This window comes from Oryctolagus cuniculus, chromosome 17, assembly GCF_964237555.1.
Source record: "Oryctolagus cuniculus chromosome 17, mOryCun1.1, whole genome shotgun sequence".
Lineage (NCBI taxonomy): Eukaryota > Metazoa > Chordata > Mammalia > Lagomorpha > Leporidae > Oryctolagus > Oryctolagus cuniculus.
In genome coordinates this window covers 49,889,773-49,912,965 of record NC_091448.1, presented here as the reverse complement: position 1 = coordinate 49,912,965, position 23,193 = coordinate 49,889,773, and the positions used below count along the sequence as shown (strand labels likewise).

Below are 23,193 nucleotides of genomic sequence, written 5' to 3'. Positions count from 1 at the left end.
CTAATTTACACAGCCACCGGCAATGTGTTTAAGTTGGTTTTACCACAGCCTCAACGACACTGAGGAGCCGCTATAATTTCGTTAATGTTTGCTAATTTAGTAGGTGCAAAGTGGCACCTCTCCTCAGCATTTCTCTAATTTGCATGCCTGTGATAAGAGCCAGGATGAACCTGTTCCAGGTGCTGCTGTGCAAGATGCGCCCTTGGCCGTGAGCTCCCTGGGGGGTCTCGGGCATCGTCTGTCTCCCAGCCTGGGTCTCGACACACTGTCTGTCATTCCTGCTGTCTCTCAGCCGCGGGATCCTCTCTGTCTGGCTGCAAAGAGGCGGGCCAGGCACGCGGCTGGTGGCTGGTGGATGGAGGCCCCTGCCACGCCCTAACAAGTCTCACGCACACAGATGGATCCCTTGCTTCTGCCTGGGCCTCATCGAGGGCCCTTTTCTCTACCCAGGGCTGACTTGCCAGGTCACATCCAGGGGTCCTGAGGTCCAGCCAACAGCTGGGAGTGACTCGGCCAGCCTTCAGTGACAGCCACTGCAGCTCCGTGTGGTGTTCCAGGCGCCCCACACTCGGGACAACTCACCTCCGGGGCTGCCCGAACCCGCAGCTGGGGACGCGTGGTGCAGAAACGCCAAGAAGAGGGGTCTCAAAAGTCCATTTGCAGAGGGGCCCACGTCAGCGACGGCAGCTCGGCTTGCCTGCCTGCTCCAACAAGCCCCTTACCTGGAGAGCCCGGAAGAGCTCGGCTCTCAGGCAGAAGACCCAGCACGCATCCGCTAACCTGGGACTGCCATGCAAGCCACAGCCACTGGGCATGGACCTGCCCGTCCCTGCCGGTCACCTCCCAGACCCTGTGCTGGGTGGCTGCAGTGCATCAGACCCACAGATGGCTAAAAGGCAGAAGATTGCTAAAAGCCACCCTCTCATTTCCTATTCAGCTTTTTTTTTTTTTTTTTGACAGGCAGAGTGGACAGTGAGAGAGAGACAGACAGAGAGAAAGGTCTTCCTTTTTGCTGTTGGTTCACCCTCCAATGGCTGCCGCGGCCGGCGCCCTACGGCCGGCGCATCGCGCTGATCCGAAGCCAGTAGCCAAGTACTTATCCTGGTCTCCCATGGGGTGCAGGGCCCAAGCACTTGGGCCATCCTCCACTGCACTCCCTGGCCACAGCAGAGAGCTGGCCTGGAAGAGGGGCAACCAGGATAGAATCTGGCACCCCAACTGGGACTAGAACCCGGTGTGCCGGCGCCGCAAGGCGGAGGATTAGCCTATTGAGCAGTGGCGCCAGCCCACATTCAACTTTTATAACAAAATTGTTGTATGAGTAACACACTCCCCTTTCTAGGGGGGTTGGAAAACTAGAAAGCACAGGCCCTCTTGTAGATCATTAGCAACAGCAGCTGCTCTGCCTGCACGCCATGTTCTCTGCTCACAGGTGGCGTGCAGACCTATGGCTGAGATTAGACATTGTGCGTGAACTGGTGTTCACTTTCTTTAGGTTGTGAGCATTTGCAACCCACGGAAATACCCTCATGCACACTTTTGGTGACTGCATAGCAGTCTCATGAGTGTTCCCGTGACTGACTGTTACCCAAATGTGTAAGCATTTATGTCTTCAGGTTTTTAAGAATATAAATACACACTAAAGTAAACATCTTCACACATATGTCTTTGTCCACAGTTTTATTTTCCCCCTAGGTTAGGGTACTCCCCTTGGAGCATTTATTTCTACTCTTTGGTATAAACATGACTTTTTTTGCATAAGTATATTTTTGAAGTATTTATTTTAAAAGCAAGGAGAAGGAGGGAGAGAGAGAAGAAAGGAAGGCAAGAAGGAAAAAAGAGAAAAGAAAAAAAAAGAAAAAGAAAGTATCATTTATCAGCTGGTTCACTCCCCAAATGCCCAGAAAAACCAGTCCTAGGGACCAGTGCTGTGCCATAGTGGGTTAAGCTGCTGTCTACAGTGCTGGTATCCCATATGGGTGCCAGTTAGAGTCCTGGCTGCTCCGCTTCGGATCCAGCTCCCTGCAAATGCCAAAGCCAGGAACGAGGAACTTCTGGGTCTCCCACATGGGTGCAGGGGCCCAAGCACTTGCGCCACCCTCCTTTGCTTTTCTCAGGCCTTTAGCAGGGATCTGGATCGGAAGTGGAGCAGCTGGGACAAGAACCGGCAAGAACCATCGTCTTCAGCTGCTGTGCTACAATGCTTGCCCCTAAGTGTGTTTTTTAAGACTCTGCAAATATATTTCAATTTTGCTTCCCAGAAAGGTGGAACTAACACATGCGCACCTCACTACACACCGTCAACTAAACCAAGAAATATCATTTTAAAAAACAGCAATTACTGATTTGAACGTCACTAAGTGAATCAGCTCCTGTTAATGACAGGTCAGAGGCGGCTGGGGGAGCAGAGGGGCCCTAGGGAGTGCGTCGTCTCGTTCCCCCTGGAGCAGAGAGGGTGGAGGGGCCAAACTACACAGACTAAGGAACCTGCCCAGGCTCATCCCCAGCAAGGAGAGGCAGGGGCCCCAGCTCGATTCTGCGCAGTCAGACTCTGAGCCCTTGAACTTCACCCCGACCCTGTAGCTGCTGTAAGTCATGAAGGAACCTGGAGCTGGCTTTACCCCGTAGACACAAGAGTGCCGTCCATGGGTTCTTACCCATAGGGGCCACCGCTTACAGGGCGCACTGGCTTCAGGGAGAACAGGACCCAGAGAGGCCAGCGGGGGGAGGTGCAGCTTGGAATGAGGCGAACAGAGAGAACTTGCAGAGACGCATATACATGTGTGTGGCTGTGGGCAGCGGGGAGCACACGGGGTCTGGGGAGGCCTCCCACCGGGCCCTCCCTGCTGGGCCAGGGCCATTTTTGTCTGTTACACGTCAGGCAAAACTTGTGCCAGCTGCCGAAGACTCCACTTCAAATCCAGCAAATAAGAGAGAGGACGGTGTGGATTACGTTATATTTAAAACAAGCCCACACAATGCCTGTAATTTTTTATTCTGACTCCGTAATTACAGCCCCAGAGCAGGCAGATCATAGTTATCCCCTCACCGACCTGCTGTTGGGACACATTGAATTAAAGGCTGCGCTGCTCTGCAGGATTCTATTTTGGATGCTGAGCACTGGCAGGTAGCGGCTTTCACAAGGCCCGTCTTGCCGGAGCTCCTCCCCGGGCAGCCTGCACCAAGGCCAAGTCAGCAGCAGGATTGTGAGAAACCCACTGGTGGGTTGTAGGGGCCCGGGATGCTACAGCTTCGCCCTGCCTGAGCCCTGGCCTTGGAGAGCGGAGATGAGCCCTGTCCTGGGAGCAGCCCCCGCTCCCAGGAATGTGTCTCAACAGGGCTGTCTCCCGGCCCTGATCTTCCGGTGCAGTTGTCACAGACAGGCGGGCACTGGAGAGAGGGGGAGGAGGGGGAGGGGGAGGGGGAGAGGAGGGAAGGAATGAAGTAAGGGAAAACTAATCAGAAGAGCCGGGCTCATGCACACAGCCCTGTGACTAAGGTCTCCCCAGAGCTGCTCCACCAGAGGCCACCGCCTCTCAGCCCCGCGATGACACCAAAGCCAGAGCAAGGGCAGGATGAGATCCCTGCTCATGTACCTGCAGCACCAGTGGGGCCGGGAGGGTAGAGCTCTCCCAGGCCCTGTGCCGCCTCCCTGCAGCCCAGCCAGGAGGCACAACACCTTCCCTTCCTTGGTGACCACAGGGCCCAGCTCTGTCCCAGGGCCTTCACACCATCCCCACTTCACCTTGCCAGGCCGGTGTGATGTGTGTCAGCACGGTTTCCATGTGACACGCGAGGGCCTGGACCTCAGGGGCCAACCAGCCCCTAGTGAAGGAGTGAGAGCTGGTACCAGGCTGCCCAGACACCGCCGAAGCCCATGCCCATCCACACTCCTGGCCTGGCTGGCCTCACGGGGGTCCTAGGCCCTCGGGCAACCTGCTAAGCACACGGGCCTGAGGAAGCCCAATCCCAGTACCTGTGTGCTAGTGTGTGTCCTCCCCTGTGTACAGCACTCCCCTGCCCCAGCCAAGCTCGGGACAGATGAGCCAGCTCCACACAGTGGGGCTCCTCCAGCCCTGATGCATCTCATCCACGTCCACAGTGAGGCACCACATTGCCACTGCCCTCGGGACTCTCCCCCTAGGCTCTGCCAGGCTGCCCGTGTCCTCCACATAGTAGGTGCTCAGTAACAAATGAAAAAAAGGAACAGTCTGAAAACCTCCAGTTTGTCTTCAAAACTCTGCTTCCAACCTGTGAAGCCTTCCCTGACTCCTGCAGGCTGGGTTAACCCCTTCCTTTCCTATACTCTCCTGGGAGGGGTGGGGGGGCGGTGGATGTGTCCTGGAGGGCATCCCTGTGGCCCTGTTTGTCAGCACTGACCAGGCATCTGGCAGAGGTCAGGGAATGCAGAACCGAATCGCTCTTTGCAGCCGCATCCACCACACACATACACATACAGCCCACGGCTGCAGGCCCACACCGAGGACACCATGACCGAGCCAGCCGCCTGCCCGTGTCACGGGCTGAAACCGCCGAGGGCTGGCACGCTGGGCGTGTTTGCTGAAGAAGGGAACGCTGAAATAAATCCCGACTCTGAAAAGGAAACACACCCAATAGGTGTTCTATTTATACGACACTCGGCTCCATTTTTAGGCAGTAGCCCTCCAGCCTCACCTCCTCAAGGTGGGTCCCTCCCCCCTCCTCTCACCCCTCCCCAGTTTGCTTCCCGGGCTTCCCTGGACTCAGGTGTGAGCTTCCAGAAGGCCAGAACCTGGCCCCGGACTCCCACCTCCCCACTTCCCAGACCCTGCAGGCAGAGGGGCCTGGGGAGCACAGGGAAGAGGTGCAGGCGGGGAGCCTGTGTGTTCAGGTTCTGCCCCCAGGGATGCCCGAGGCACAGCAGGTGGACATGTGGGTGCCCAGGAGCCAGGCCCTGCTTCTCCCAGCTCAGGGTCAGGCCCCCAGGGCCCCACTCCCTGATTCAGACACCTCACGGGGCTCCCAGGGGTGCAGCAGAAAGAGGAGGGGCTGCGGACTCAAGGATTGGGTTCTGGGCCTGGCTCCCCCGAGGCTGCCGGCGCTCAGACAGCTCACCTCCATCCCTAAAGCCCACCAAAGGCAGCGTCACCTGCTGAGAGGGCGAAGGCACAGGACCGGCCTTGGGAAACCCAGCAGGGAAGGAAACCTGGGTGTGGGAGCAGCAGCAGCTTTGGCAGCTCCCACCTGTACCCCACTCAGGTCCAGGTGACACGGCCGTACTCCTGCAAGCGGCCAGGTGGGCCTGCCTCGGCCCTGGGCAGCAGGAGAGAAGCTGCAGGCTCTGAGAGAGGCACCAGGGGGGCTTGTGTTGGCGGCGTCTGCCCCTCTCCCAGCCTCACAAGGCACCCTCACCACCTCCACCTGCTTCCGCGTTTCAGGAGTCACCTGAACCCTAAGGAACGCCTGGCTCTCCAGCAAGGCCCCGGCTCCCCAGGGCCACCAGCCTCGGGGCCAGGGGGCCTGGGGCCCCTCAGTGTCCTGGCAGCTCCCTCCAGCACTGCCACCTTCTGGGAAGAGACTGAGGGCTGGGGGCTGGGCTTGCCGTCCTGGGAATCTCGTGCGCCCTCAGCCGCGGTTTCCCGAGAGAGAGCCAGGCCTCCCACCGCAGGGACAGTCAGCTGAGAAGCCTGTAGCTATAAATGTCAAGTGGTGAACCGCGGGACACCACCGCAGCCCCGCAGCGGGCAGAGGCCTGTTCCCCGCCACCTCCCAGGCAGCCGGGACCTGCCCGCAGACGACGCTCGCTCGGAGCGTGGCCCTGGCTGGGCTGGGGCCAGCACTTTCTGCACCATCAGTCAGAGGCTGGTCTCGCCTCCCGGGTGGTACCTTGCCCCATGTGCACTTAACCCACAAAGAGTGGCCACGTGGCCCAAAGGGCGCCCTGTGTGCAGTCGGGGTCACGCAGGAGTGGGCCTGGGGCGGTGCGGCACCACAGGGCAGGGGCTGCCGGGAGATAGTGCTCAGACCTTGGCGGGGTTGTGCTCGCTTCTCAGACCCCAAGCACACCCAAGCGGCAGAGTCCAGTGCCTGGCCGTGCCTCCGAGTCTCTCCACCACACCTGCCCTGGCGGCCTGGATGGGACTGGCCCATCTGGAAGAGCCTGCTGGCCACGCGTGTCCTCTGCCCTCGGACACTCTGAGGAGACGGGGAGGGAGTAGGGGGTCATGGCCCCTCTCACAGGCAAGGTGAGCTCAGGAAAAGCCACAGGACACCTTGCTGGGGCCTGCACTGGGGGTCTTGGGAAGACCCCTTTGGCGGGGTGGTCCTGTAGACCAGGTCCCTCCACTGGAGCTCCTCAGGGAGAAAGTGGGCAGGGGGGACACCTGGGGAGCCCCAGCAGACAAGGCTGAGACCCTCCCGCTGGGCTGGGTGATGGGGAAGGGGCAGGGGGCTGAGGCCTGCAGGTCACCCTGACTGTGGAAGTCACCGGGGCCTGGCCCCTGGAGACAGCCCGTCCTGGGCCCCTTAAAGCAGGCAGGAAAGAGGACAAAGACCATGCTAGGCACACATCTACGACAGAAAGCCGTTCACACTTCTGATCTGTAAGGGGCTTTGAAACTTCACAGGAAGACGGGCAAGAATTTTAATATAAGGAAAAACAGTGTGTGTGTGTGATGAAACAATATTGTGAAAATAACATTTCTCACCTAACCTAACCTACAAATCTCTTCTGATGTATTCATCCACCCAGCACTTGTGCACCTACTGTGTTCTGGGCACAGGACACATGGGAGGAAATAAGACAGAAACTGCTGCCCTAATGGGGAAAACAGCCCCAGAGACAGAGCAGAGATGGACCCGGCTGGGACCTGAACAACAGAGCATGTGGGAAGAAGAAAAGAGCCACGGGGAACAGGGGCACGCGGGCAGGGGCCATTGAAAACCGGCTGGCGAGTCCCTGTAAGCCAAGGTTAAGGCCAGGCAGGACACTGCATACCCTGAACAGCAAGGAGGCCTGTGTGGCTTGGCCAGACGGCGACACTGGATCTCAACGGTGGGCAGTTCTGCCATCCACGGAATGTTCAGCGGTGCCTGGAGACAGACGCAGGGGAAGGCTGCTCTTGGCGTGGAGTAAGTGGGAGCCAGGATGCAGCTTGGTGTCCCGCAGCGCAGAGAGGAACCCCTTACAACAGAGGTTTATTCGGTGGAAAGATGTCAATCATGCTGAGGTCAAGAACCCCTGCGGGGAGTGAGGGGCAGAGAAGCAGGAGATGCAGCCAGAAGGGTGAATGCCAACTGGAACTGGAGAAGCTGATTCAGAAATTCTTATGGAAAAATACGTGAGAACAGCTGGGGTGGAGAATGACAATGAAGAAAGAGAGAGTAGCCTCCCCGGTTCTTACCACGTGTTATACAAATACATTTATTTTATTATAATGGATATATTTTTATACATAATCCTGTGACAGATAAATGGGTATTTTCTTAATATATAAAGAGGTTTTGGCCGGCACTGCAGCTCACTAGGCTAATCCTCCGCCTTGCAGCGCCGGCACACTGGGTTCTAGTCCCGGTCGGGGCGCCGGATTCTGTCCCGGTTGCCCCTCTTCCAGGCCAGCTCTCTGCTGTGGCCAGGGAGTGCAGTGGAGGATGGCCCAAGTGCTTGGGCCCTGCACCCCATGGGAGACCAGGAGAAGCACCTGGCTCCTGCCTTCGGATCAGCGCGGTGCGCCAGCCGCGGTGCGCCAGCTGCAGCGCGCCGGCCGCAGCAGCCATTGGAAGGTGAACCAACGGCAAAAGGAAGACCTTTCTCTCTCTCTCTCTCTCTCACTGTCCACTCTGCCTGTCAAAAAAAAAAAAAAAAAAAAAAAAACGCACGTGAAAGTGATGAGATGGCACTTTCCACTGTCGGCTGAGCCACGCGTGAACACGTGATTCTTCCCAGAGCCGCCAAGCGTGGGCCAAAGCCAAGTCTCACTCCAGTGCTTGAGGATGCCCCTGGGCCCCGCCTTTGGGAAGGGACCCAGATTTAAACGCACGACCTCGACTAGCAAGTCAGGCCAGGGAACTGAGCTTCCCACACGGTGCACAAAGAGGTATGCACAGACACACACCGGGCGGCGTTAGCCACACACTGGGGACCTCTCTGTTCCGCAGTGCCTGCTCAGGGCACACCACTGCAAGCTTGAACACACACACACCCAAGAGACTCGAAAACATGTCCACAGACTGACTTATACAGGGGTTTACAACAGTTTTATTTAAAAGCGCCCCTAACCGGAGCAGCCCTAATGTCCACCAACAGGAAAACATAAATTATGAGCGCTACTTAGCAACAACAATACAAGGAATGAAGGCATGGCAGGAACAGCTTTCAAACGTATTCTCATAGGCAACATGAATCGGACACAAATTCCAATTATGTGAGGTTCAACAGACAAAAAGCAATCGGGGGTGACAACAGGACGTGGCTGCCAATAAGAGGTGCAGCTTACCAGAGGAGGCAGGGAGCACTGTCCAGGGGACAGAGACGGAACTGGGGCATCGCTCACACGGTACATGCAGTTTTCGAAATCATCGGATTGTACACTCAAGATCTGTGCAAGAGGCTGACTTTGACCTCAAATTAACTACTGAATGGACAAAAAAAAACAACCAAACTTAACACACCTTGAAATAGATTGACCTCCAAATAAACTGTGAAGCAGGGTGGAGGCAGAGACAGGGACAGAGACTGTGGTTGGTGTGTTCCATGTGCAGCAAAGGGGACAGACCCACACAGCCAGCACAGAATCTGTGTGCGTGACATTTATAGGGTATGGAGGAAACTGGAGCACTCGAGGAAGCGGCGGGAGGGCATTTCAATGCCTCTGCACTGTTGGAACTTCTTTGTTTTCATATTGGATGACTTTAAAACCTAGTAAACGTTTCTCCACTGGGCAACAGGGTGTCATGGGGTTGCATTTTCCCATTTCTCTACCCTTGATAGCTGGAGGCAGGGATGGCACTGCCACAGCAGGAAGCCTTGGCTCTTGCCAGTGGAAGCGGGCGTGTGGACAAGCAGATCAGGGAAGAAGACAGGAGCATATTCCTGGGGCACAAAAATGAGTACCCGAGTCCTGGCTCAGGACACCAGGGAAAATAAACTGAATATCCAATTGCAAAGACTTCAGCCCCCAAAACAAGCTTCCAGTTGAATAATGTCAAAGCTCACTTGGTGGCCTGGAGGAGTTATCTGAGTAAAACATTTATTTTAATTTTTTTGAGTGTAAATAAATAAAACGTTTCCCTGGTAGGTTGGGAGACAAGGCTTTTAAGAGGTCACGGGAGTACCTGGAAGAAGGGATCTGAGCTGATGAGGAGGGCCAGAGGTAGCCTTTAACCAGATGGTCCAATACTTGGTCCTTGCTTTCCTAAACAAGAACATGGCATCGAGGATCTTACTCATCTCCAGGACTGGACTCTATGCGAGTGAGCTGACAAGCTGGTTGGAGTCCAGACAAAAGCCTATTGTTGGGCTCTAAGAAATGGGGAGGAGGAAAAAAGACTGCACCTGCCCCAGGTGGACGTCCGGCTCACTGGCTCCGCCAGAGAGGGAGGTCCGGGGCCTTCCCCAAGGAAGCTCTCAGCTCGGGAGACCTGTGGCCTGCCCCCAGGAGCTCTTGATTCAGGGATCTGAGGACAACGCTGCCCCAACAACTTGACCTTAGGAATGCACAGAATTCTTGTAGTCACAAGTCCCCAGGAGAAAACCTGAGAGCAGTCCTCGTCAGAATTCTGTGTTCAGCCAACCTCCAGCCCAAATGTCTGATGGAGACAGCGAGAACTCGGGGGCAGGGTAGAACCTCTTTGCCAAGTGTAAGAGGCCAATCACAGGTCACAGGTGGGCCAGAGGCTTGGATGGACTTCAGCAAGTGGCTAAGCCTCAGTTGGGAGCAGGGAACAGGCCCCAGGAGCAGGCTCTGAGCTGAGACAGCACAGGGGGTGGGGACGGAGGGCTGCACCTGGCCCAAGCAGAGAGGGAGGGGCTCCGTGACTCTGGGGGAGACCCTAAGACACCCTCTAGTCCAGGCCCTGCGTGATGGAAGCTGAGCCCAGAGGCAGGGCTGAGTTTGCTCCTAGGCCCAACTCTAGCCTCCCAGGACAGCGACCCCTGGAGGCACTGCTAGAGCTCCTGACTGGACAACCACCTGCTCTCTTCCCACCTGGAAACACGTTCTGAAATCGGAAAAGGGAGTCCCCGGGGTCACCTGGAGAGACCATCCCAGACCTGCTCATCCCCTACCCCACAACTCCTGTCCTTTTTCCTGCCAGAACCCTAGAGTCTGTAGTCGTAGAAATCTCTTGCGTTCAGGAAACTTGGGCCAATTCCCTAACCGAAGAGATGAATGAGGCTTCAAGGTCTTAAGGCAGTCCAACTCCCCTTTGTCAATGGTGGGTCTAGGGGTGGGGACGTGACCGCCTCTGGCTGATAAGACACCAAGAGAAGTCTGAGGCTTCTGAATGAGTTCTTACCGTGCAATACGACTGAGATGGGCCTTGAACTTCTGCCTGCCTCCACGGAGCACAGATGTGCATGGAGTCTGAGGGGCACCGTGTGGTCCCCTGCAGACGAGAGTGGAATGTGGAGCCCAAGTCCTCGGCAGCCAGAGCTGCTGGACCGTCTACCTCCAGACTTCTCTTAAGTAAACATGCAACAGCTTTATGCTTGGAGCCACCGTCTGCTGGGAGTTCCGTATTTGCAAAGACGTTCTGAATTGGCAAATGCCATAAACGGCGCCGACTCCAGCCAAGTGCCAGAGAAGTTGTTCAGAACAGCCTTTGCTCAGCACCTTGGGCTGGGAGTTCTGCCCTCCTCCCCCACGCTGGAATTCCACCCGTCCCGCCAAACCCTCCCGTCACCCTGCCCATCCTCCTGATCCTTCAACGCCCACCTTGGTTGACCTTCACTGACCTTGCCTGCTATCCGCAAGTGTGTGCCTCATTGATCACACCGGTCAACTCTTCCTTTATCGGTCATACCTATGCCGTGTTCTGGGTCAGCCACACTGCTGCCCCTAAGCCCAGCAGGCGGTCAGAGCCCTCAGCCTGGCGGGGCACACCAACCAACAGCAGAGGTGTGGGAAGCAGAGATAGAGGGGTAACCAGGGAGCCGTAGGGTTGCCTGGGGTGGGGGGGGGGGAGTGGGCAGCCATTTCCAGAACCTTCTCCCAATTACTTTGTTTCTGAGAGCTGGGACCTCTGCCATCTAATTCAATACTGTCTCGAGCCCATCGCAAAGCAGAGCTATGGAGGCACCTGTGGATGGAGACCTTCACCAAGCAGGCAGGGCTGAGCAGTGGCCTTGTCCTTGGCAGTTCCCCCTTCCTACAAGCCCTGGAAGGCCAGAGGAAGGCACAGCAGGCAGGGGGTCGGAAGAGCTCTGTTGGAACCTTCACTGTGAGTTAGGGCACGTGGTCCAGCCTCCCTGAGCCTTCCAGTTCTTGAAAGACAAAGGGCAACAGTAACCCCTGCCTAGCCCACGAGGTTGCAACAATCCAGTGAAATAACCAGGAAGGCCCGGGACCCAGGACCCAGACCGAAGCACCAAAGCATTCCTTCATCTACCTCGCCCCACCCCCCACGCGGCAGAAAACCAGAGACGAGTCTGCACAGTGGAATTTTCCATGGGAGACAGAATGTTTAACAAGAAGGAGACCTCAGCGGTGTGGTCAGGAACCAGGTCCACACTTGGGGTTAGCTCAGGTTCCCGTGTGTTCTCCTGCCCTGAAAATTCCAGCCATGGACCTGCCCGACACGTCACCGCCTTGCTCCCAGAAGGAGAGAGAATGGGCTCCAGGGGCAGGAGGCCGGCTGTCTCCCAGGTCTCTGTGTTCCGCCCTGCGGCTGTTGCCTCGGCCACTTTGGAGGGGTTCACTCCCAGGCAGGGCTGTCTGTTCATTTCGGTTGCCACCAGGCAGGGCAGCAACCGCCAGGCGACTAAGGGCAGGCTCTGCTCAGAGGAGCTCAAACTCTACAAACTCTAGGACAGACGCGCCAACAGCTGTGACTACTCTGCATGCAGGTGAGGGGGCACCGAGACCCCCCCCCACGGCCTCCAAAAGGCCATCCCTGCCCATCCTCGGAGTGAGTGTGAGGCCGGCTCTGGAGGGGTGGTGGAAAAGCACCTCCCAGAAGAGCTCCAACGACCTGCCTGGGAGAGCAGTGGAACCCTGGGGACCCTGGCCAGGGTTTTCAGCCAATGCTGCCCTCCCAACCAGGGGACCTAGGAGTTGAAGGAGGCTGGGGAGCTGGGCAAGGGTCCAAATGGTCAAGCGAGATGCAGTGAGGTTAGGCGGGGAGCAGTGGGCCAGCCTTGGGCTGCGGGAAGACAAGCCTCACGTACAGATTCCTCATCCTTCTGTTGGTGGCACCAGACAGGGTTCCCCGAGTCTCCAGGAAGGGCAGACCCCCGCTCCCGCGGCCTGTCCCTGGCTGGGTCGTCCCCAGCACGGCGACGGAGGTGACTTGAGGCAGCCCAAGGTAAGCAGAGGAGGTGCAGGCACCCGTGGATTTTCTCAGCCCCAAACCTGGGCATCGGCTCCCCGTTCACACCGCCTGGGACTAAGCGAGTAGAAACCGGAGCCCAGTGTGGGCCAGTGTGGTGGCTGCTCCAGGCTGAGGGGGCACAGGAGCCCGCGTCCCGGTCCCTCTGCTGCCTGCTCATTCCAGAGACGGTGGCAGGGCCTGGAAAAGATGGGGCCCCTGGCCTTGTGAGGGGCTCCAATCTCTCCAAACCTGCTCTCCAGCCACTCATCCCTGGCTCTGAACCCAGGCCTGGGGGAAGAGGCGGCCCGCTGGCAGGGTCTTGGTGGGGTGTGGACATCACTGGGTCACTTTGGGGTGGGAACCCCAAAACTCTGTGCAAGGCGTGCCGGAAGGTTCGCTAGTCCTCGGAGGGCGTGGCCGTGGCTGTGGTCCCGCCCCTCTCCCTAAGTCTCCACGTGGGTCACATTAGCCCAGTCGGGGAACCGGTCCAAGTCAAACAGGACCCGTCCCCAGGTGTTGACCGCCAAAAACACACACAAGACTCCAATTATGTTCATCATCAGTCCTGTTTTCACCTGGAATGAGAAAAACAGGGGCAGAGTCAGCACCCTCCCGGGAGTCGGTGCTTTGCTGGGCTTTCCGGTCCTGGGGCCAAGCTCTGCATCCCGCCCTGGGCCCCCATCCCCAGATAAAGCAGCAAGACCACTAAGTATCCCGGATGCTCCAAGGAGGGAAGGAGGCGGGATGCAGGGGTTCTCAACGCCCGTTGGTGCGGCAGGAAAATGACCCCAGGGAGGTGACGTGGGGCCAGGGCCGAGGGGAGCGCAGGGAGACGGTGGCAGCGCCGGGGCTGCTAACACTCAAGACCTCCCTGCGCATTCGCCTCCTGGACTGCAGTCAGCTGTGCAGCCGGAAGCTTCCGGGACTCACCCTCTGCTGGTGAAAATCCCCCTTGGAGTCACACAGATAGCGAGCAGGGGCTCTAGGGTAACCAACACGCGTGCCCTCCCCCATCCCACAGAGACGATCAAACCGAACCAGCATCAAGAGTTCTTCCTCTGCCTGCATTTGTCACCAAGGTGTCACCCACTCCCCAGACGCAGTCTCTCCTCTCGCGGCTTCTACCTCTTGAGGCATCCTTCCAGGTCTGACTGTCATGAGCACTGCCCCCAATCTAAGCCTCATGGGTCCTTCCTTGTCTGTGCAGTCTGTCCTTGGCCATGCCGGTCCCTGCCCCCACCCCTGGCGAGTGCTCAGTGAGGGCTCCCGTGGTGCAGGGCTTGTCCGAGGGGACGTGCCACGACCTCGCTCCGACACACAACAGTCCAGCACGCTGCAGATCGATTCCAGAAGGAACGAGAGCCGCACTATCCATGCCAATGATGAGCATAGGTCTGCATGCTCCATCTCACCACAGCATAGGACACCCTGTGGAAACGCCCGCCCCCTCCGGACACAGGGCACCCCCCCGCCCCGATCGCGGCATCGCGGCTCGGTTACCATGTCAGAAACCTTGAGGTGTCCGTAGGCAAACACGATGGCGTTGGGTGGGGTGGCCACGGGCAGCATGAAGGCGAAGGAGGCGCTCAGAGTGCAGGGGAGCATGACGTAGAGTGGGTTGAGGCCGATGGAACGGGACTGGGGAAACACACACAGCGCGGTGACTCGTGGGGCCCTGACGCGCCAGCTGAGTCCCCCCTCTGCCTCTGTCTGACCAGCCCCTCAACCGCGTGCCACGTCCCCGGCTGCCAACACTGCTCAGCACCAAAGGCTGAGCTCAGAGGCCACGCTCCCTGGGCGGCCGACCCCCTCCATTCACTCTGGCCCCTACCGTGTGCCAGAGACCACACTGGAAGCTCCAACAGCACTGATCCTTGCTGTGCCACACGCATGTGTCTGCCCTGCCACATGTAGAGAGCCCAGGAGGCAGGGACCACGCCCACTTACCTACATACACATTTACAGAGGCGTGCATTTTTATGCCTGTTTGGGATCATTTTGCGTGTGCGATATCTTTTATAATTGTACATTTTAAAATGGAGCCACATCTAACAGCACCTGGCACAGAGCAGGCATTCATTAAATATTTGCCGATGAGTGAATAACACGTGGTGTCTATCAAATTCATCTTTACCATGCAGATTTCCATGCATGCAGGAGAGCAGACACCACGCTGAGATGCTCACTGCAACAAGCTCACAGCAAAACACAGGAAGGCGAGACAATGGCCACGAATAGCAGGGTGGTTAACCGTGTGTAAAGAAACCATGGACTAGAATGCGGCTATGAAGAATCCCGTAGGTTTTATGCACTAATACAGGAAGATCTCTAAGACTTATGCTTATATATTTTTAATTGAGGAATGTCAGAGGATTGTAGGATGGATGTATTTGTTTTAAAAGAGTGTATATTCAGAAAGATACCTAAAAAAAATAACAGAAGTTCTCTCTAAGGAGGAGGCCAGAGGCTTGCAGTCTTTCTAATGTTTTTGTATGGTCATACATTTTTGGCCAGTGGCAGCTGTCCCTTGGTACCCTACAGGGAACTGGCCCAGGGACTCAGGCTGATAGCAAACTGTGCGGCTGCTCAAGTCTCCTCCATGAAACAGTGCAGCATCTGCACATAGCCCAGCAACCCCTGTGTGCGCCCTCAACCACCTCCACAATACAGGAGACATTGTCAATGCTAAATAAATAGTTGTGATGCTATATAAATAGTTGTCAATGCTAAGTAAACAGTTGTGATGCTCCATTACTTAGGGAATACCAACCAAAAGAAAAGTTCTGTAAGTGTTCAGTACACATCCATATGTTTTTTTTTTTCCAAATATTTTTGATCCTCCCTTGGTTGAATCCGTGGACGAGAGCCCACAGATGTGGAGAGCCAGCAGTGTACGTATTGTTACATTTTTACTTTTCAAGATCTCTCTGTGTCACTCTGATCTTTGAATATATGAATTTTTAAAAAATATATTAGTTTGTTCTCATTTTATTTCATACTCTAAAATTGTGATTTTTTTTTTTTTTTGGACAGAGTGGACAGTGAGAGAGAGAGAGACAGAGAGAAAGGTCTTCCTTTGCCGTTGGTTCACCCTCCAATGGCCATCGTGGCCAGCACGCTGCGGCCGGCGCACCGCGCTGATCCGATGGCAGGAGCCAGGTACTTACCCTGGTCTCCCATGGGGTGCAGGGCCCAAGCACTTGGGCCATCCTCCACTGCACTCCTGGCCACAGCAGGGGCAACCGGGACAGAATCCGGCGCCCCAACCGGAACTAGAATCTGGTGTGCTGGCGCCGCAAGGCGGAGGATTAGCCTAGTGAGCCGCGGCGCCGGCCTTAAAATTGTGATTTTTTATGAGCTGCTATGTAACTCATCCCCTGTTACTGTGGATATGTGTGCAAGAGTAATTCTGTGCCATACGTCATAAGGGGACAGAAATGGAATTAAAATATAAGATTATGTTGGTACAAGAATTCCAAAACCCATGCATGTTTTTTCATAAAACACATTTTTTATGAACGTTTTGAAGGTCCCCTGAACACATGGATTTCGGGTGTGAATCCACGTTCCAGGACCTTCTGGAAGCACAGTGAGATGCTCTTGCAGGCTCCCCTGACTGGGACACCACTGAGTCCCAGGTCCCAGGGTGGGAGCAGGTCTAGGGCTATGGCTCCTTGGTAAACAGAGTCCTGGCAAGGCTTCACCGAGGACCCCCTCTGGGCGCCAGGCTCTTCCCTGGCTCCCCTCCCTTCTCAGTTCCCCTGGCTTTGGGTACCACACGCTGTGTGCAGTCCACAGGGCTGGCGACCCAGCTGGATGACCACTGCCTTTCCTTTTCGCACAGGTGCCTTGGGGGCTGGTTTTTCAAGACCCTGGCCACCCCCTCGGGCTCAGGCCTGCATTTGTCTCACGGGGGCCCTGGGTGCCCAGGACTGGGACTGGCGATCACCAAGCCAAGGCCTCTGCTAGGGGAGAGGACGCGTTACCACGGCTGCGGAGCACCAAGGCACCCCTCCCCCTCCTCTCTGTCCTCCTTGGCACCTGTCTGGGCCATCCTGCTATTTTTAACACTTTCATCTTTGCTTGGAATGGAAGGGAAAACCACTTAGGTTTGCTTTTTATACACGTGGACGCCCAGGGAGCCGAATGGAAATTCACCAACTTCAACCCCATGTTCAAGGCTCTTTGTAAGCCTCTCCCAGCTCCAGAATAACAACGGCCTCACCCACGCTGGCCCCGCAGCCCACGGGGGCTTTGCACAGCCCTCCTGTCACCCACTCCTGGGAGGAAAGCATTGAGGTGACACAGTCGGGAGCTCAGCCTCCCGACCCCCAGCTTCTCCCAGCACCCCGAGGTGACGGCGGCGGCTGTGCGGTGGACAACGCTCCTGTAGGCTCTGCTGGCTTCCCCTTCCCCACCCAGACATGTGCTCATCCACAGAGCCAGACACACGGGCCCGGGACTCCGCAGACCCCCTGCCTCCACCGCAGTGACCTCTCTGGCCTCAGCAAGCTTGCATCTCCTTGACCCAGGCTGCTCTACCTTCTTAGAGCGGCCTCTTGTCTCCCACCCATCCCCAAGCCTGGCTTTTCCCAAGGCCTCTCCCGGGTGGGCCCTGGCCAGTGGTGTCTCCCTGCTCTGCTGCCCCCCCACTCACCCGTATAGCACAGTCGCTGACCACGGCCCAGACCCTCCTCCTGGTGTGAGTCCCCAGCTTCAAAAATAATCCGATTTATGAAACAAATGTGGAGCCCACAGTCCAAGTCTGATGCTTTGGTCAGCACAGTGGGGGGGATACAAAGAGGAGCCAGCAAAGCAGTGCGGGCCACAGGACCAGGCTCCCCCAGGACACGCGGGTCCACGTGGGAGCCGAGGCCAGACCCAGCGCCCTGAGGCTCAGTTAGGCTCTGGCCCCTGATCCCACCACCTCTCTGAACACTCAGGACGGAGTCACAGACTGACACCTTCCTGTGAAACGGTCCCCAAGCCGCCACCCCAGCAGCAGGGTCGCTTACCATGGAGGCAAAGATGGGCAGAAACAAGGTGGTGGTCGCCACGTTGCTCGTGCACTCCGTGAACACAGCGATGAGCAAGGACAGGATCAAGGTGATGGCCGCGGGGGGCACAGTGTGCAGGGGCTCCATCTGCTTCCCCATCCACTCGGACAGCCCCGAGACCTGGGACGCACAGGAAGGGCAGTCACCCGGGGCCCCTTCCTCCCTCTTCACAGGTGTTCTCATCCAGTCCCCATCACCACTCTGCTGCCTCCTAAGTCCGTATTTCCAGCCCAGCTGGCTCACTCCCTGGATTTAACCACAGGTTGCCTTCTAGAAACTTCTGCCCAGATGTCCCGTGAGCAAGCCAGACTCCACATACCCCAACCTGAATTCCTCCTCTTTAGCCTCCAAAGTGCCTCTCCCTCATGGCTCCCCGGTCTAGGGAGTAGACTCACCAACACCTGCTGTCCAACCCAGACAGCTGGGAGTCCTCCTGGAGTCTGTCTCCTTCATCCCTTGTACCCAGTCACCAAGTCACCCCCAAAAATCTCACAGCCATCTCCACCCAGTGCTCCACAGTGCTGGGGCCTCAGATCTGGGACTCTGGGCCAAGAAGATCTGGCCCGGGGAAGGGAAAGAGAGGCCAAGGGCAGACCTTTAGAGAACTCTCACACTTCAGGGAGAACAGAGGAAAAGCCAACAGGAGCTGAGCAGGAACAGTCAAGGTCAGGGGCAAAGCTGGAGGAAACGGTGCCTTGGGGGTCGGACGTGGAAGGAACATCAAGGAGAGACGGGCCACGCGGTCCAAAGGTCTGCAGCTGCGTTAGAGGCAGGTGACCGGTGTCTACTTGTTCTCCTCCAAGCCCTGCCTGGCGAGGCCTCCCCTCCAGATACCAGAGTGATTTGTCTCCAGTGCAGGTCTGACCACATCAATGCTGACCTCGGCCCTTCAGTGGCACTCCTCTGCCTTCAGAACTGAGGTCACATCCCCAAGGCCTTCAGAGAAATGGCTTCTGCTAGAGTCACCAGCCTGCTCTTCTAGTGCTCATGGGTCACTTCTTCCCAAAATGCCCCCTTCCTGGGCTGTGAAGTCCTCAAGAACAGGGACTACACCTCAATCTTCTCTGTAATCTCTGTGCCTCGCCAACACTAGAGACATAATGGGAATGTTTGATGAATGAATAAACGATAGATGGAGAGATGAGTAAGTGGAAGGAGGGATGGAAGGGTTGAAAGATGATGACTGTATGGATGGGTTTGTTAATCCAAAAGGTATTCACACACCCACCACACACCAGGCTCTGTCTTAGATATTGAGGAAACAGCAACAAGGAGATGGAAAAATTATTACATTCTAACCCTGGATAGACAACAGTTTTTCAGATGGATGGGTGGATGGGTAGATAGACAGATGGAAAATGGACAGATGGATGGATGGTTGGCTGGATTGGTGGATGGATGGATGGATGGTTAGATGATAGATGGTTGATGGATGATGGATGATGGATGGATGGCTGTATTGGTAGATGGGTGGGTGGATGATGGGCAGATGATAGATGGATGGTTGGCTGGATTGGTAGATGGAGGGATGGATGAGGGATGGATGGATGGATGGATGGATGGATGGGTGGGTGATTAGATGGATAGATGGTTGATGGATGGATGGCTGTATTGGTAGATGGGTGGGTGGATGATGGGCAGATGATAGATGCATGATGGATGAATAATGGATAGATGGATGGAAGGATGATGGATAGATGGATGGATGGTTGACTGGATTGGAGGATGGATGGATGGATGGATGGATGGATGAGAGATGGATGGATGGTTGGCTGGATCGGTGGATGGAAAGGTAGATGATGGATGGACAGATGGATGATAGATGAAGGCCAGCAGCACTAAGCTAGGTCATCCCTCCCTCTGGCTTTCCCGAGGGGAAAGAAGGAAAGTAGAGAAGGTTATATTTGGGGATATTTTCACCCAAAATCTCTTCCTCTAATCTTGGGCCATTACACAGTTAGCTGGGGGCAGGGGGGAGGGAAGGCATTTTGAAACCATGTCAAAGAAGAGTTCTACAAGCGGAAGAAACCAAAGAAAACAGTGAAAATATTCACGAGGACTTGAGAACAGAGACAGCTGTGGATAAACCACAGCAGAGATCCTGTGACCAAGCCCAGAGGGAGCCTGACGGCAGAGCAGGGCCACGCAGCACTCACATCTGTAATCCCTCAGAGTCCTCTCCCCCTCCCAGGGCACGAGTCGGCCTGTAGGCTTCCTAGAGGACAAACAGAGTCCCGGAGCTCAAAGACTGCGACGTGGGGGAGACAGACGCAGACACACAGGGCCGGGGTGCAGGGAGGGCCGTGGGCAGCCAGGGCTCAGCAGGTTACCTCGCATCCTTTGGCCACGGCAAAGCCGCCCCCCAGCAGCAGCACGATCCCCCAGGGCACTTTCTCCTGGGCCACCTTCCAGTTCAGCAACGCAGGTGGGTAAAATGGAGTTTTCCTTTCTGAGAAGAAAAAATAAACACACTCCCACTCACACGTGCACAACCGAAAGCAGTGGTAGAGAATGAGTGAGGTGGCATCAAGGGACCATAAAAACCACGGGGACCATGGTGAAGCAGCTACTGCTTGTAAACCAGCCACAGTGTGCAGCGACTGTTAACCCACCACACACACTGCTGACCGCACAAGGAACCCAGGCAATCTTTTGGAAAAGCCATTTGGCCACACAAAGAATCATTAAGTATTTGTATTCTTTTACCCAGCACTATGATTCCTAGAAATCTATCCTGAAGTCAAAGTATCTCAAAAGAAAGCTCTGCATGAGAAAGCGTGAACTGGGGCCAGCACCGTGGTGCAGTAGGCTAAGCTTCCGCCTGCAGCGCCAGCATCCCGTGTAGGCCCTGGTTCGAGTCCTGGCTGCTCCACTTCTGAACAAGCTCCCTGCTAATGGCCTGGGAAAAGCAGGGGGAAATGGCCCAAGTGCTTGGGCCCCTGCACCCACGTGGGAGACCCAGAATAAGCTCCTGGCTCCTGGCTTCTGATTGGCACAGCTCTGCCTGTTGTGGCCATTCAGGGAGTGAACCAGTGGATGGAAGACCTCTCTCTGTCTTTCCCTCTCTCTATCTGTAACTCTGCCTCTCAAATAAAATAAATCTTTATAAAAAATGTGAGCTTCTAGTAATGAAAATTCAACAGTCCCTTCTTGTAATATAATGCCATTTTTAGAGGAAAGAAATCTGAAGACTGGGAATACTGGGAAGTGTTTACAGTGTAATTCCAAGCAAACACCAAAACCTAAGAAACAGGATTCTACCTGTGCGTGTGTTTTGATCACAGCCGTATACACATCAACAGAGAGAGGGAGGAAGAGGGAGAACACAGAAGCACTGGCGGCATCATGGGGAATCTGAAACGCTTCCTGCTGCTGTTATAACAGGAACAAGATTTCGAGAGTTGAAGAAGGAAAGAGAGGAGATTTGCACTAAGCAGTACGGCTGTCGCCTGGAAAATCACTGCTCCCCAGGGTTTTGCAAGGCAGCCAGTCCTCTCCAAGGCCGTGGGATTTCCTTCCTGGGCCCAAGGAGACCTCTGCTCTGCCAGGGCCCCAATCCCAGGGACCAGGCGGCCAGAACGGGAGCCCTTACCTTCCTCAGTCTGGCTGCAGAAGTTGAACTTGGGCTTCTGTGAAGGCACAACGAACAGCAGGAGGGCCACAAAGATGGCCACAGTGGCGTCAGAGGCGTACCTGGGAGGGGAAGAGCAGGCAGTTTACCCCGGCTCGGCTGCTGTGGTCACCTGCCCTTGGGCAGTTCTCTCTAAATGCCTCTAGTGCAGACCCGGGAAAACTGGAGCCCCCCGAGCCTAGAGCAGGACAGTGTGGGAGGCAGAGCTCTGGCTGGAAACCAAGACGCCCACGTGCTTGGCCACCGCCTTGGGTGACTCCGGGCAGTCCGCCTCCGTCTCTGAACCTGCACAGTTCCATGGTGACCACCTTTCAACCAGGTTTTCTGGGATTCTGGGCTCACTGGGATGACCCCAAGGACTCTGGTGTGCCCCAAGCAGACCTTTGAAAAAACAGCCAGAGACAGCAGCTCTCTCTCCACCCACTGCTCCTGCCTTTTTGGTTTTTTTAAATGACTGATTTAAAAAGCAGAGTGACAGAGAGAGAGAGAGGGAGAGGGAGAGGGAAAGGGAGAGGGAGAGGGAGAGAGAGACATCCTCCACCCACTGGTTCACTCTCCAAATGGCTGCAACAGCTGAGGCTGGGCTAGGCTAAAGCCAGGAGCCTAGCCTTCCATCTGGGTCTCCCACATGAGTGGCAGGGGTCTAAGCCCTTGGGCCACCTGCTGCCTTCCCAGGCACATAGGCAGGGAACTGGACTGGAAGTGGGTAAACCAGGACTGGAACTGGCACTCATACGGGATGCTAGTGTCACAGGGGACCTGCTGTGCCACAACACACAAACCTGCTCCTGCCTTTTCCAGGACATACAACCTCAAAGCCTGGAGAGAAATAACATAGATGCTCTTTTTGCTGAATCTATCTAAGAAGCTTCTGGACCCTGAGATGTGTGTCTTGTGAGGGACTTGCCCAGATCTGAAGAAAGATAAAGAGGCCGGCAGTGTGGAGCAAAAAGTTTAGCCACTGCCTGCAGTGCCAGCATCCCATATGGGCACCGCTTTGATGAATGGCTGCTCCACTTCTGATCCAGCTCTCTGCTAATGTGCCTGGGAAAGTAGAAGATGGTCCACGTAGGCCGGCGCCGCGGCTCACTAGGCTAATCTTCCGCCTAGCGGTGCCGGCACACCGGGTTCTAGTCCCGGTCGGGGCGCCGGATTCTGTCCCGGTTGCCCCTCTTCCAGGCCAGCCCTCTGCTGTGGCCAGGGAGTGCAGTGGAGGATGGCCCAGGTGCTTGGGCCCTGCACCCCATGGGAGACCAGGAAAAGCACCTGGCTCCTGGCTCCTGCCATTGGATCAGCGCGGTGCGCCGGCCACAGCGCGCCGGCCGCGGCGGCCACTGGAGGGTGAACCAACGGCAAAGGAAGACCTTTCTCTCTGTCTCTCTCTCTCACTGTCCACTCTGCCTGTCAAAAAAAATAAAATTAAATTAAAAAAAAAAAGAAGATGGCCCACGTGCTTGAGTCCCTGCCATGCACATGGCAGACCTGGATTGAGTTCCAGTGTCCTGGCTTGGGCCTGGCCCAGTCCTGGCTGTTGTGGCCATTGGGGAGTGAACCAGTGGATGGAAGATCTCTCCCTCTCTCTGTAACTGTGTTTCACATAAATATTTTGGGGGCCGGTGCTGTAGGATAGTGCACTAAGCCCCTGCCTGCAGTGCTGGCATTCCATATGGGCACCGGTTCTAGTCCTGGCTGCTCCACTTCCAATCCAGCTCTCTGCTATGGCCTGGGAAAGCAGTAGAAGATGGCCCAAGTCTTTGGGCCCCTGTACCCACATGGGAGACCCAGAAGCTGCTCCTGGCTACCCTGGCTTCAGATTGGCCTAGCTCTGGCTGTTGTAGCCATTTGGGGACTGAACCAGCAGATGGAAGACCTCTCTCTCTCTCTCTCTTTGCATCTGCCTCTCTGTAACTCTGCCTTTCAAATAAATAAATAAAATCTTTTAAAAAATCATAAAATAAGTATTTTTAACAAGAAATATAAGAAAGGGAAGACGACAGA

General features: G+C 55.9%; 1 protein-coding gene across 2 annotated transcripts in view; it reads right to left on the bottom strand.

Annotated features, from left to right (window-relative positions):
- Positions 1 to 8,213: 8,213 nt before the first annotated feature.
- SLC13A5 (solute carrier family 13 member 5) overlaps positions 8,214 to 23,193 on the bottom strand; it is a 30,437-nt gene continuing 15,457 nt past the window's right edge. For both annotated transcript variants that reach the window (XM_002718849.5, XM_051825339.2), the window contains exons 8-12: positions 21,157 to 21,257; positions 19,895 to 20,013; positions 17,523 to 17,684; positions 14,008 to 14,145; positions 8,214 to 13,082 (exon numbers count right to left, since the gene is read on the bottom strand). In XM_002718849.5, the coding sequence (XP_002718895.2) occupies positions 12,951 to 13,082; positions 14,008 to 14,145; positions 17,523 to 17,684; positions 19,895 to 20,013; positions 21,157 to 21,257 (652 nt within the window). In that variant the 3' untranslated portion in view covers positions 8,214 to 12,950. The remainder of the gene's footprint in view (positions 13,083 to 14,007; positions 14,146 to 17,522; positions 17,685 to 19,894; positions 20,014 to 21,156; positions 21,258 to 23,193) is intronic.